General features: G+C 46.6%; 1 protein-coding gene across 1 annotated transcript in view; it reads right to left on the bottom strand.

The window, feature by feature from the left end:
- ttn.2 (titin, tandem duplicate 2) overlaps window positions 1-13,950 on the bottom strand; it is a 267,448-nt gene that overhangs the window by 123,212 nt on the left and 130,286 nt on the right. The window contains exons 90-93 of the mRNA XM_079517777.1: window positions 13,658-13,930; window positions 13,418-13,557; window positions 12,990-13,116; window positions 1,056-1,198 (exon numbers count right to left, since the gene is read on the bottom strand). Of these exons, the coding sequence (XP_079373903.1) occupies window positions 1,056-1,198; window positions 12,990-13,116; window positions 13,418-13,557; window positions 13,658-13,930 (683 nt within the window). The remainder of the gene's footprint in view (window positions 1-1,055; window positions 1,199-12,989; window positions 13,117-13,417; window positions 13,558-13,657; window positions 13,931-13,950) is intronic.

Genomic DNA, 13,950 nt, shown 5'->3' with positions numbered 1-13,950 from the left:
ACTTTACCAATGTTAACAAGGCACATTATGAGGGTTTTAAAACATTAAAAGGCCGTCAAAGAGCAGTTGCCACCTGCCCTCCTGGCCTGCCTGGCCTGCCTGCTCACGGTGTCTCGGGGAACAGTTTAAAAATAAACCGGGAGAACGCTTGCAGGGCAGAAAATCTCAATACCCAGATCGAATGCTCGTCTGGAATCCCAATCCTCGCAGTGCCTTATATGAAGAAAGCACGGAGCAACGCACACGGATTCAACAATAATAAACTAAGACATTACTATAATTATTATTATTGTTATTGTTATTGTTTAAGACGATGTACTCTTGCATGCATAATCTCAGTTTGCATTGATCCAACCGCAGACCAAGCTATGAGGGAATATTTTTGCAAAAGCTCTTTTATTATTGCAAAATAAAGGTTATGTTTATTGATATCATTAGGCAGCGGTGCTCAGCGTGGGGGTCCGGGGACCCCTCAGGGGTCCTCGGGAGTCACGGTGGGCGGGTCTGTAGCTCTGAGAGAGTTGAAATGGACCGACCCTTACGGGTCGATTTGGTTCCATTTGTAAACTTTCAGAGTTGATGTAACAGTAACACCAAAGTTAAATCTAAACCTTTACACTGTAGATTACAGTCTTATCACACTGGGGGTCCTTGACATTAAACAGGCTACTTTGCTACTTTTACTCAAGTAAAAAACTGAATATTATTATACTTTGTTACAAGTAGGAGTCCTAAATTAAAAATGTACTTGAGTAAAAGTACAAAAGTATCAGCATCATACTTAAGGTACCAAAAGTAAAATAACTCATTGTTGTCAAGTTTTAAAATGTATAAAAAAATGATTTGAAAATAGCAGATCTGCAGTGAGCTTGTAGATCAGTGGGGCCTCAGTCCGTTGGTGTCACTAAGCCGTTTAGCGAGGCTTCAAGTGTAATGCTTTATGGTGTCGTCCACTCACAGTTAACAGTTTTTTTGTATTGAGTTGTGCTTGAAATGTACTGTAATTCTGCATACTGTTAATACATCAATCAATCAATCAATCAATCAAAACTCACCCTTTCGCTGGCCACCACCTTGATGCCTGCCACGAACCACTCCACGGGGATGTCCTCGAAGGACAGCTCGCACTCGAAGGTGGCCGTCTCACCGGCCGTCACCACCACGTCACACAAGGGCCTCTGGAGGCCGATGATACGTTCTTCGGGTTGGGGTTGGGGAGAAGACATGGTTTAGTTTGAGTTCAACCCCTTTCCCCGAAAAAATAAAACTCAAAAAGATCCTCCACAGCTCCACAGAAAAGTTAATCCAATAAAAGTTGTCTCAATATTCCTGCATTGAGTCGAATGTGACGGGTCGCTGTAAGCCCTCAGTACAACTGAGAGAGACTAGTCTCTGGACACCGGGACACTGGGGGAAAGGGGGGGACCCTGGCTCATTAGCATACGACCTGCCAGGGTGGGGGTGGGAGGGGGGGTCAGGCCCTCCCCTCCTGCCAATCACTGACAGCTCTGGATAAGGCATGTGGATTCTAAAATAACCCTGGGGCCCCGATTGGCCGAGAGCCAAACCGATGGAGAAGGAGACCCCCCCCCCCAATCTGTCCCTGTCAATCAATTCACCTCAGCTTGGAATTTCCCAGGAAAAAAAGCAGAATGTCCAGGAGTTGCACACGCACACATACCTGCTTACATCACTTCCTGTTGGCATTAAGGTGAGGTGTGTTGGCACAGCGGGGGGGAGCGAGGGGTTAACTGGCAGATAACTGTCAGGAATGTGGAGTCCCCGATTAACGAGATCCCTAAAACATTTACAGCTGAGCTGCCTCGCATAGCTGACTCTAACGAGGTGCTTAATGCCACGTGAGCTGCGTCACCGTATTTCCATGTTTCAATACTTCACTACATCTCAGAACTGTTTTACTAATTATTAAAAAAAATAAAAAATCTTTAGTTACTTTATAGATTTGGTTTAATGCAAAACATACATTAACTCAGTGGTTCCCAAAGTGGGGTCCGGGGACCCTCAGGGGGTCCCCAGCTAAATGATAGTTTGGAACCAAATGGACCCTTATGGGTCTGTAACTCTGAGAGTGTACAAATGGAACCAAATGGACCCATTAGGGTTCATTTGGTTCCATTTGTGTACACTCTCAGAGTTAAATTAACATTGATCCCAGAGATAGAAATCTTCTCTTATGGGGGTCCCTGGCATACCTTTTCAAATGGGGGTCTGCAGGGTTAATAAGTGTCAATTTGGGGGTCCTTTGACATGAAAAAGTTTGGGAACCACTGGCTTAACTAATAAAGCCCTATTTAATACTTTCAAAAGTCTCAGAACTTGAGCTTGTAGACAAGATATTAAAACAAAAAAAGTGGATACATTTAGAAAGATGTCACTACTTTTACTTGATATGTTGTTGCCAATGCTGTTGTACTTTTACTGTTTTAAGTAAAACACATCAATACAGAACTTTAACTCAATTTTTACATTGTGGGTTTGCTACTTCTACTAAGATCTGCCACTACTGCTGAAAAAAATACATTTCTTTACTTAAAATGTACTTGAGTAAAATTTGAAAAGTATCGGCATCATACTTAAAGGTACCAAAAGTAAAATAACTCATTGTTGTCGAGTTATAAAATGTATTAAAAAAAGGATTTGAAAATAGCAGATCTGTAGTGAGCTTAATTGTAGTTCAGCTATTTTCAACCGCATTGGAAATAGCAGAGCTTGTAGATCAGCTATTTTCAACAGCATTGGAAATAGCAGAGCTTGTAGATCAGCTATTTTCAACAGCATTGGAAATAGCAGAGATTGTAGATCGGCTATTTTCAACAGCATTGGAAATAGCAGAGCTTGTAGATCGGCTATTTTCAACAGCATTGGAAATAGCAGAGCTTGTAGATCGGCTATTTTCAACAGCATTGGAAATAGCAGAGCTTGTAGATCGGCTATTTTCAACTGAATGGAGTGTATATATACAGTAGAGCTTGAAGTCCATTATAATGTAATGTATGTTTTTGCAATAATAATAAAAATCTACAAAGTATAACAAAGTACAGTAACTACGGTTTTCAAATACATGTAGTATTTGAATCCGAGACGTAGTGGAGTTGAAGGACGAGTATTGGAACTTGGAAATGCTGAAGTAAAGTAGAAATACCTCCATAAAGTACAGTAGTACTACCAGAGTACATGAACTTTGTTACGTTGCACCAGCAGCACTGCTGGATACTACAGCATCTGGTATAGCTCCACCCTCTGGTGTGACATCATCATCATCAGCAGCAGCCAGCTGTCATTCTGTATTTGACAGACAGCTAGCTCCACTGAGAGGAAGGGAGGTGTGCGAGTTGACACTCAAGGAGGTGCACGGATAGGAACCCCAACCCGGGGTCCAGGACCCCATTGGGGGGAGGGGAAACATCAAGGGAGGGTAGCTGCTACTCTGGTGGAGGTAGCTAACAGGGATCTTAATGAATAAAAGGGGGGGGGGGGGGAGGGGGAGGTGTGTGTCTTGTCACTCATTAGGCTGAAAAGCTGCCTGAATCCACAGAGGAACAACTGTCTGTGGACTCACATCATCTGATGTGTGAGTGATCTCCAAGGTTTGATGAAGTTAAAGGGGAATTTCTCCCTAAACCTTTTTTTACAAAAGTAAGTTGATAATATGTATAATATGTAATATGATAATTATGTATATTGACCAAAATAAAATAAAATAAAGATATAAGAGAGCTGGGGCTGGAGCTGGGGCTGCTGCTGGGGGGGTCTAACATCAGCTCACGTAGACCAGGAAGAGTGCAGTGTCAACAATGCATGGAGTGTTGCTGTCACATCATCTAGAACAGATGTGAACAAAAAACAACTGCGCGATTGAGTTCTAGCGTTAGACCCCTCCAGCCCCAGCTTCATCTCCAGCTGCAGCCCCAGCTCCTCTATATGTTTTTTTTTTTTTTTTTTTGGTCAATATACATAATTATCAACTTACTTTTGTAAAAAAAAGGTTTAGGGAGAAATTCCCCTTTAAACTCACATCATCTGATGTGTGAGTGATCGCCAGAGTTTTTTTTTCTTTTTTATCCTTTATTTACCCAGGGTAGTAGCTGAGCACAAGTGCTCATTTTCAGCAACGCCCTGCACATAGAGACGCACAGACAGACGCACACATTAAAACCTGGGAGCTGACCACTAGTACGACCACAGTCTTATACTGTTGGCCACTAAGCAGCTCCACTGGAGCAGCTGGGGGTTCAGTGCCTTGCTCAAACTCACATCATCTGATGTGGGAGTGATCGCCATGGTTTGATAAAGTTGACTAAACCCAAACTAGAGTTGAACACACACTGTAAAATAACCTTTTAGTTAACCGAAATGACTACTATAGTGTGTTTACTACACTAAATGAAACAGTTTAAAATGATGGACAAAATGTCCATAGTTTTTTTTGTGAAGTATTTAGGTTGAAAAGTGAAATCCTTTTGAACCAGGCCCCTTACTTACAAACACCCCATAATGCTATAAATCCCATCTCCAGAGTGTCCACTGTGTGTCCATAGTGCTATAAATCCCATCTCCAGAGACTGTGTCCAGTTGTACTGAGGGCATTCGTACAAAACAACCCTTTTTAACTAACAAACTAAGCATTTTCACAAAAAAATGAAAACTAAACTGGCAAAACAGACGTAAAACTAAACTGAAATTGATGAACAGAAACAGAATGAAAGAAGAAAAGAAAAAAAAAACTTAAAAAACTATTAGACCGACATTCTAAATAGCAAAAATACAAAGACATTGATGACATTTGACCGTTTAAATCTAATTCACATTGATAAACAGACTTTATCTAGCTAGGCACATGTCAGTCACATCTTATTAACATCTTATTATCACATGTTAGTCAGTCACATGTCACTCAGACTGTGTGTGTGTGTGTGTGTGTGTGTGTGTGTGTGTGTGTGTGTGTGTGTGTGTGTGTGTGTGTGTGTGTGTGTGTGTGTGTGTGTGTGTTAGTGTTACAATTAATTTAGGCATTAAGCGGTCGCTCTTATGCAGAGCGACTTACAGGCGAGGTAAGCAAGGTAATCACAAACTGTACATAGAATAGAATGCAGGGAGAGGACTAGGATCACAGGGGAACCCAGAAAGGCATCATTTCTAAACAATACACAACATAACAATCTGTACATTGAAACCAGGATACCGAGCAAACAATGAACCTCAACCTAGAATCGCTTTACAGCTTTGTTAAATCGTAAATTGCACTCTCTTAACATTGTGGTATTATTGGTAGCAAAAACACACCCAAGTAACAACTGCGGTCTGCAAATGGTCAATAGGGGGTGAGGTGGAGTCTGAGGAAGCTAGTGGTAGGGGAATGAGGTGAAGTCTGAAAGAGGTTAGCGCTAGGAGAGTGAGATGGAGTCTGATGAGGTGAGCGCTAGGAGGGTGAGATGGAGTTTCAAGAGGTGAACGCTAGGGAGGGTGAGATGGAGTCCGATGAGGTGAGCGCTAGGGAGGGTGAGATGGAGTTTCAAGAGGTGAGCGCTAGGGAGGGTGAGATGGAGGTGAGCGCTAGGGAGGGTGAGATGGAGTCTCATGAAGGTGAGCGCTAGGGAGGGTGGAGGATGGAGTCTAATGAGGTGAACCCGAGGAGGGTGAGATGGAGTCTAATGAGGTGAACCCGAGGAGGGTGAGATGGAGTCTCATGAAGGTGAGTGCTAGGGAGGGTGAGATGGAGTCTCAACAGGTGAGCACTAGGGAGGGTGAGATGGAGTCTCAGGAGGTGAGCGCTAGGGAGGGTGAGATGGAGTCTTCACATTGAGGTTCTTCCGTTACCTTTCACCCTGAGCTGGGCCTTAGACTTGGCGTTAGCGGCCTGGAAGTGGACGGCTCCCGCCATGTCCAGGCGACAGTTATACAGAATCAACATGTGTCGGCTTCCCTCTTCCTTGATCTCCACGTCCTGGTCACACGGGGTGATACAGGGGTCACACGGGGTCATACAGGGTCACATAGGACCTATTTTCTATTTAACTATTTGTATAAAATGTGTGCGTGGTTAATAATGTGGGTTTTTATACATATTGAAAAGTTTCCAGCCCACAGCTCTCGAAATGTAAAAACAACATGAGCAGAAACTAGTGGGGTAGGTAAGGAGGGGAGGGGTCTTTGTTTGCAGTTGTTGGGGTGGTGTTGTTCTTACAGCAGAGGGGAGGAGAACGTCCCCTTTCAGTTTCCAGTTGGCGTGGACCTCTACCTCATCGATCTGTGTCTCAAACATGGCCGTCTCTGTCTCCGTTACCTCAACGCTGTGCAGCGCGCGCACAAACCTAATCTCACGCTCTGCAGAGAGACACATTGTGCAGACGGAGGAGCAGTTAGAACTTAGAACAAAGGAAAATAAAACAGAAACGGTGACCGGGAACGACCGGTGCACCTGAGAAGAATGAGCAGAACAAGGATGAGAAGAACTGGATGTAAGAACATGAACATATATAGCTGTAACATACATTCATAGAGCTAAAACATATATAGATATAAAGATATAGAGTGGTGTAACAATCAGGCGTATAGCTGGACGTCACTCTCATTCAGAGCGACTGACAGAATGCGTGAAAGTGGTAACACTTTATAAAAAGCCATTTTAACCCAAGTAACTTAAAGTCAGACCGCGTGTCACTTTTCAATTACAGATTGCCGATAATATTTCACTGGTATATATTTTTTGAAATAACCACAAAAAGACTACTAACAAATGTGTGGATTATAAGAACCATGTTCTTATTATAGTTCCAATGTTAGGAACTATAGCCCATAGGCACCCACTTTGTGGCGAGATCAAAGCGTGTCGCTACTCTCTTACTCTACGCGTTACTAGAGAGTTGGCTTATAAAGTGCTACCAACGATCACAGTGAGCCATGAAATGAACACCAAGCGGTGACAGAAAGACGGCGCCCGTGTCATCGGCGAGGACAGGAATAGGAGTGACACTGAGAGGGAGGGATGGAGGGATGGATAGATGGGCTCCTCTCATTGGTCCGGGGGGCGTTACCTTCGATGTCCAGCGTGGCCATGGTTTTGTCAGAGCCACAGTCGCAGCTGTACGTGCCACCGCTGCTCTGCGCCGCCTTCCTGATGGTCAGAATGCGTTTCTTCCCGTCGCTCTGCACCAGAACGTTCTTGGACGGGAGGATCTCGTTACCGTCTTTGAACCACCTGACGCGGCCCGAGGCCTTGCTCAGCTCGCACACCAGAAACACCTCGTCCGCCTCCACGGCCGAGTAGTTCTGGAGCTTGGTGGTGAAGTAAAGATCGCCCTCTGGAGGAATAACAACACAACATTCAGCGGCGTGTGTGATGCCACCATGGCGTCGGCGAGGTCGTGGCTACGCAAGATTAACCACATGAACCCTGCATGATGGCGTCCCTATTCTGGCGGGGAGAGCCATCCGAGAAAAGTAGCCAATCTCAGCAAGCGGTTGTTTTTTATTCTCGGCGAAGATATCGCTGCTGTCAGATAGAAACCTTGTAGATCTGTGTCTCAACCCCCCATACAGTAATGACCAATGGTATTAAAGTAGAGCAAATAGCCAATCTAACAAGCTCCAATGGGTTGCATCGCAACCCATTGGAGCCATGCGAGTGACTAAAAGCCATGTGAGTGACTAAAATAACTACACAGGATCCATGTTTTGTCCCGTTTCCTTAAAAGCTATAGGTTTCCACCTGACAGCTATGCCATTTAGTGTATAGAGCCAAAGCAGGAGGGTGCCTAGCAGAGAGCCCTGTGGCACTCCCTCCAGTCAACCAAAGCGTATATATATATATATATATATATATATATATATATATATATATAGGATTCAAGTGGTTAATCAGAAAGAATTCCCTGGACGGGAGGTTTAAAGACGTCACGTGGGGACTGACTGACCGATGACAGTGAGCATGGCCTCCGAGGCCTTGCCCAGGGCCTCCACTCTGATCATGGAGGTGTCGTCCATGGTGACCTCCTTGAAGGCCAGCGTGTGGACCTTCCCCTGGTCCCACATGTGGACCACCTTGGTGGGGTGCAGGCGAGCCTCGTTCTTGTACCAGACCACCGGCACCTTGTGGGACAGTTCCACGCTGAACTCGGCCGTCTCGCGCTCCTTCACCGTGACGTCTTTAATGGGCCTGAGGAACTCCAGGCGGATTCCTGACCGTGATAAATTCATATATAAATGATGATAATAATAATAATGTTTTGAAAGTACCTTTTTTTCCATATGTTTTCACCGAGAGCATTGAAGCAGCAGTCTTCTTTGCTCACCTTGAATGACCAGTTTTGCGGCCGTTCTGTTGTCTTCGGCCTCAAATATGTATTTTCCTTCATCCTCGTATCTGGCTGATCGGATGAGCAGAGAGTGTCTCTTGCCCTCCACCAGAAGCTCATGCTTCTCGTCGTGGCCTCTCGCCAGTTCCTGAGTTCCCTTCAGCCAGCGGAAGCTTTTGGCTTCTCGGGAAACCTCACACTCAAACCGCGCCTCGTCCTTTTCATACACATACACGTCGCTGAGCGGCGTGACAAACTGAACGGGAGGTTCTGTTAGAGTCAGAGAGACACAGTTAGCATCACACGGAACGCTGAGGAACCGCCAGGACGCCTGCAAGGCTAACAGAAGAGCGCATTCGTGCTTTTCAAAATGCAACAGTGATTTGCCCTATATGCAGTCAGCACTGTTGTGTTTTTTGTAAAGCAGAAAGCGAAATAAAAAATATATAAAAATCTCACCCAGTGCAAAGTGAGCGGTGCCTTTGATGAGTTCATTTCATTAAGCTATGTGAACTGAACAATGTTAAAATGCCTGTCCGTTCATTTCAAGGCTGCTCCACAGCACCGCTCAGTGGCCGCAGCAGATATGGACAAATGGACTAACGAAACTGTGCCGACAAATAAGACAAATAAGACACACGCGGTCAAATGTTTGGAGTGGCTTGCACCGCTCAAAAAAAAGACTCACACGGGAGAAGAAGCGACGATGAAGACGTACATGAAAAGAGCAGTTTGATTTGTCCTCGTAAAGACGCTAGCTTCATTATTACTACATGAAGTGAAATCTCACCCTTCACTTTGAGGTTAGCGGAACACTTGGCGTTGGCCGCGGTGAAGGTCAACTCTCCCGTCAGAGGGACCTTACAGTTGTAAAAGATCAGGGTGTGCTTCGCTCCGTCCTCCACAATGTCAACATCCTGCAGAACCAGCAGGTTTCAGGGAAACAGCGTGATTCACGGAATAAAGCAACATAAATGGTGTTTTATAGGGCCGGCCAGCTGAAGAAATCATGACATTTAACTGAGACCATCAATTCATGTTTCTGGAAGATGCTGCTAAACTTGTATTCGATTCTATAGCTAGTTTGATCACTTCAAATACTCTTTCATCTTAACATAACTAATGACCGAAAAGCCTAATGACCGAAGAGCCGATCTACAAGCTCACAACACGTTGCAGCGTCACGTTTCGTGAGCTTGTAGTTCTGCTGTTTTCGGTGTGCAAATGACTGAAATCAGTGGAGACTGAGAACTTGAATCCATAAGTGATTACAGCGGGACTGTGTTCAGTCACATCATATCAGACGCTCAGTTGAGCACGGTGGACGTGTGAAATTGTAAAAAGTTGTAAAAAGATGTTTGTCTAAATTGAAAGTGAACTGCAGGTTATTATTATTAGATAATGCAGTAGAACGTAAACGTACGGCTGAGGGACTGAGGACTTCTCCGTTCAGTTTCCACTGGCCGTGGATATCGTCCTCAGAGATCTCCACCTCGAAGCGAGCCGTCTCGCCGTCGAACACCTCAACGCCGTATAGCGGGCGAATCACCCTGATGTCACGAGCTGACGTCCAGGAGAGGTCAAAGGTTAACGTGTGTGTAACGACGTGTGTCGTTCAGGTTAACTTAACGACACATGTTAAGACACACAAGAAGAAAACGCCCACACATACATAGACACATACAGATGAAGTTGGGAGAACTCTTGTAGCATTTCTACCATGGTGGGGGAAAGATGGTGATGGAATGGAAAACGTCAACAGAAAACCACTATATGGAGAATGCAAGGGTTGACCAAGAGGCGATTAGGAGGAGGTGGAGGTGAAGAGGATGGAGGCTGGTGAGGGAGGAGGAGGATGTATTTTTTTTAACTGGGGAGCGCCCGGCGGCAGCCGTGGGCGAGATTATGTCGATGAAACGGATGGATCTCAAATGAACCGTTGCAGCGTTCGTTACCTTCGATGTTCAGCGTGGCGCTCGTCTTGTCCGTTCCGCAGTCACACACGTACTGCCCCCTGTCCTCGTCCTCCACCTTCCTGATGGTCAGGATCCTGCGCTTGCCTTCGGCCCTGACCGACAGCACCCTGGAGGCTTTGACCGGGGCCTCGTCGTGGTACCACACCACGTCCACCTCCCTGCTCAGCTCGCAGTCCAGAACCACCTCGTCTTTCTCCACCGCAGTGTAATCCTGCAGCTTAACCGTGAAGTACGCGTCGCCCTCTGGAGGGAGGGAAGGAACACCACGTCATTCAGTCCCAGATGAATATGTAGTGCAACGAATACTCTACGGGACAACCGGTGACACAATCGTTAGGATGATTAGGGGAAGGATGGATGGAGGGGCGGGATGGATGGGGGATGAAATCATCCGTTGGATCTCAGAGGAACGGTCAGGGAACTGTGAGCTTGTTGTTACTGTATCAGATACAGATGTACTGTACAACACGAACGGGTGGATGAAAAAAAGACACAACATACACATGACGGCAAACATGAATTGACACCATGACAAACACGGAAACCAGGAGGACGAACACAAACCAACCAACAAACAAACAAACAAACGATGGGCTGTGGTCAGTGGATGACCGACGGGGTATACGTGAGGCGGTAGTGTGGCTGGAGGGGATGGAGAGAGAGAGATGAGCACACACAGGTCGTGGTTATACCTATGACCGTCAGGTTGGCCATGGACGGAATGCCTTTGGCCTCGGCCTTGACCTGGCAGGTGTCGTCCAGAGTCACCTCTCTCATTTCCAGAGTGTGTTTTTTGCCGTCGACGCGCGTCAGCACCGTCCTGCTGGGATGGACCTTAGCGTCGTTGCGGTACCACGTGACCGGCACGTTGTCGTGCGACAGCTCCAGCTCGAAGCGAGCCGTTTTGCCCTCCTTCACGGTCTGGTCCTTGATGGGCGTTATGAACTTGAGCCTTATGCCTACAGGATGTTAGCAAGGGCACGTCCATATAAGGAGTTAGTCTCAGAGAGAGGGATGCGACCAGCTCAGTTAAACAATGTCCTGAATCAGTGGTGGAAAGCAACTGAAGTACTTTAACTTTATTTCTATTATATTTTTTATAATTATGTAGCATAGCCACGGGAAGGAGACCCCCGGGAAGACCATTTGGGACCAGATGGATGGATTATATCTCCAAACTGGCCTTAGTTTGGAACGCCTCAGGATTACCCCAGGATGAAGTTACTAATGTTGCTCTGGAGGAGAGGGAAGTCTGGAGCTCTCTGGTGGAGCTATTGCCCCCGTGACCTGACTACGGATAAGCGGTTGAAGATGGATGGATGGATAATTATTTATCATATTTAGCGTTATATATAATTTGGCAAAGTTTGATTTTTTTTTTTACTTTGTACTTCTTCCGTTCCACCACTGGTTAGAAGTGCTCCTCTAACACTTACCCTCCACTGTGAGTCTGGCCGTGGAGGTCTGACCCAGAATCTGGACACGGTACTGGTCCTCGTCGTGGAACTCACAGCACTTTATGACCAGCATGTGTTTCTGTCCATCATCGATGATGTCATACTTCTGATCCGGGGTGATGATGTCATCCCCCCTGTACCACATGACCTTTGACACCCTGTCCCTGTTGACGCGGCACTCGAACTTGGCCTGTTTCTTTTCGGGGACGCTCACGTCCTTCAGAGGCACAACGAAGGCCAGCTCCATTTCTGGGAGGCGTGAGGGGGAGGGGGTTAGGGGATGTACTGTTCAACACGGCAGGGCTGGGCTGGGACGCAACGCCAGCACAGCACAAACAACACAACAACAACAATACAACGACAAAACAAAAATTAACACAAACTTTGACAACACAGCCCGGCGGGCTGCTTGGCAGAGTGACTCGTTCAACCTAATGAACCCAGCAGACTTAAAGTACACGTACACACAACACCCTCCCTGTGCAGTTTAGTCCATGTTCTTCAGCTCTACAGGGACACAACACGTCAAACATATAAACATTCAATAGACAGACAGCATGACACATATGACACACGATAGACAGACAATATGAATCATAAACATGTCGACGCTAGACAGACAGACAGTAACAATATGAATCATATGGCACACAATAGACAGACATATGACACACGATGGGCAGACAATATGACTCATAAACATGTCGACGCTAGACAGACAGACAGACAGACAGACAGACAGACAGACAGACAGACAGACAGACAGACAGACAGACAGACAGACAGACAGACAGACAGACAGACAGTAACAATATGAATCATAAACATGTAGACAGACAGTCGTAACCCACGTGGAGCGTCTGGGAGAGAAGCTGTTCTTCTGTCTTCCGGTGATGTGACGAGTCCGACTCAGTCTCTGAGCAACAACCCAAGCTTCATTTTAAATATATATATGGGATACAAACGGAATGAGACACCCACGCCAACCACCTATGTCAAATAAAGCTATATGGTCCGCACTCATGCAAAACAACTTTATTGGAGAAAAAAAAAGGTACAGCGGACCTTATGTCTTTATTTTAGCTAACTCCGCGAGGGCCGCGGTGAGGCAGAGCGGGGCGGTCAGCCCGTATAGCGAGGGCCGCGGTGAAGCAGAGCGGGGCGGTCACCCCATATAGCGAGGGCAGCGGTGAGGCGGGGCGGTCGGCCCTTATAGCGGAGGACTCTTTCACTGGGTTTACCTTTGACGGTCAGCATGGCGTTGGTCTGGGCGTTCAGGGCCGTGTACGTCACCTCTCCAGCCTGGACCATCAGCACGGCCTTCAGGGTCAACCTGCGCTTGGTGCCCTCCATCTGGATCTCACACACCTGTCGAGGAGCATCACACCACAGAGCATTATTACACCATCTGGATCATCTCACACGTCTGTTATTTTGAAATCAAAATAGTCCCATGTGTGTGCGTTTGTTTGTGTGTGTGTGTGTGTGTGTGTGTCTGTGTCGTGCGCGCCTCCTTCCTAACCGCATCACTGTCGTGGCAATAATGACAGTAAAGCACATCCTCTGGTGTAGAACCGCTTAAATACAATTCACAGCTGAATAAGGTATCAGTAATTGTCACGTGTTTAAAGATCTGGGCATTGTGAAGGTTGAAGGAACGTGATCTCACCGGAGATCGCGTCAGAACCTCTCCTTTGAGCTTCCATTCTCCTGGAATATCATCCTCCGATATCTCTGTCTCAAACGTAACGTCGTCCTTCTCTGTCACCTCCATGCTGGCCAGAGGCTTCAGCACCTCTGCCTCGCGCTCTGGAAACATAACGCTCTGTCAGTATAGCCCAGACAGACAGACAGACAGACAGACAGACAGACAGACAGACAGACAGACAGACAGACAGACAGACAGTACCTCCCAGGGTCAGCTTGGCGGGGTAAGGCCGTTTCTCTATCTCCACGGTGTATTCCGCTACGTCTTCGGGCTGACAGTTCTTGATGGTCAGAGTGAGCACCTTGCCGTCCTTCGTGATCTCCACCTTGTCGGACGGCTTCAGCTCGGCGTCTCCCTTCAGCCACCTGATGGGGCCCTCCGTGTCCTTGACCAGCTCGCACTTGAACACGGCCGTGGCTTTGGGCTTCACGTGACAGTTGTTCAGAGGCTTGGAGAGCCAGTCAGTGATGATCTCTGCGGGACGCAGGGTGGCA

This window comes from Electrona antarctica, assembly GCF_951216825.1.
Source record: "Electrona antarctica genome assembly, chromosome: 13".
In the NCBI taxonomy this organism is placed as follows: domain Eukaryota; kingdom Metazoa; phylum Chordata; class Actinopteri; order Myctophiformes; family Myctophidae; genus Electrona; species Electrona antarctica.
The sequence above is the reverse complement of the archived record's forward strand: the minus strand, read 5'-3'. Positions and strand labels throughout refer to the sequence as shown.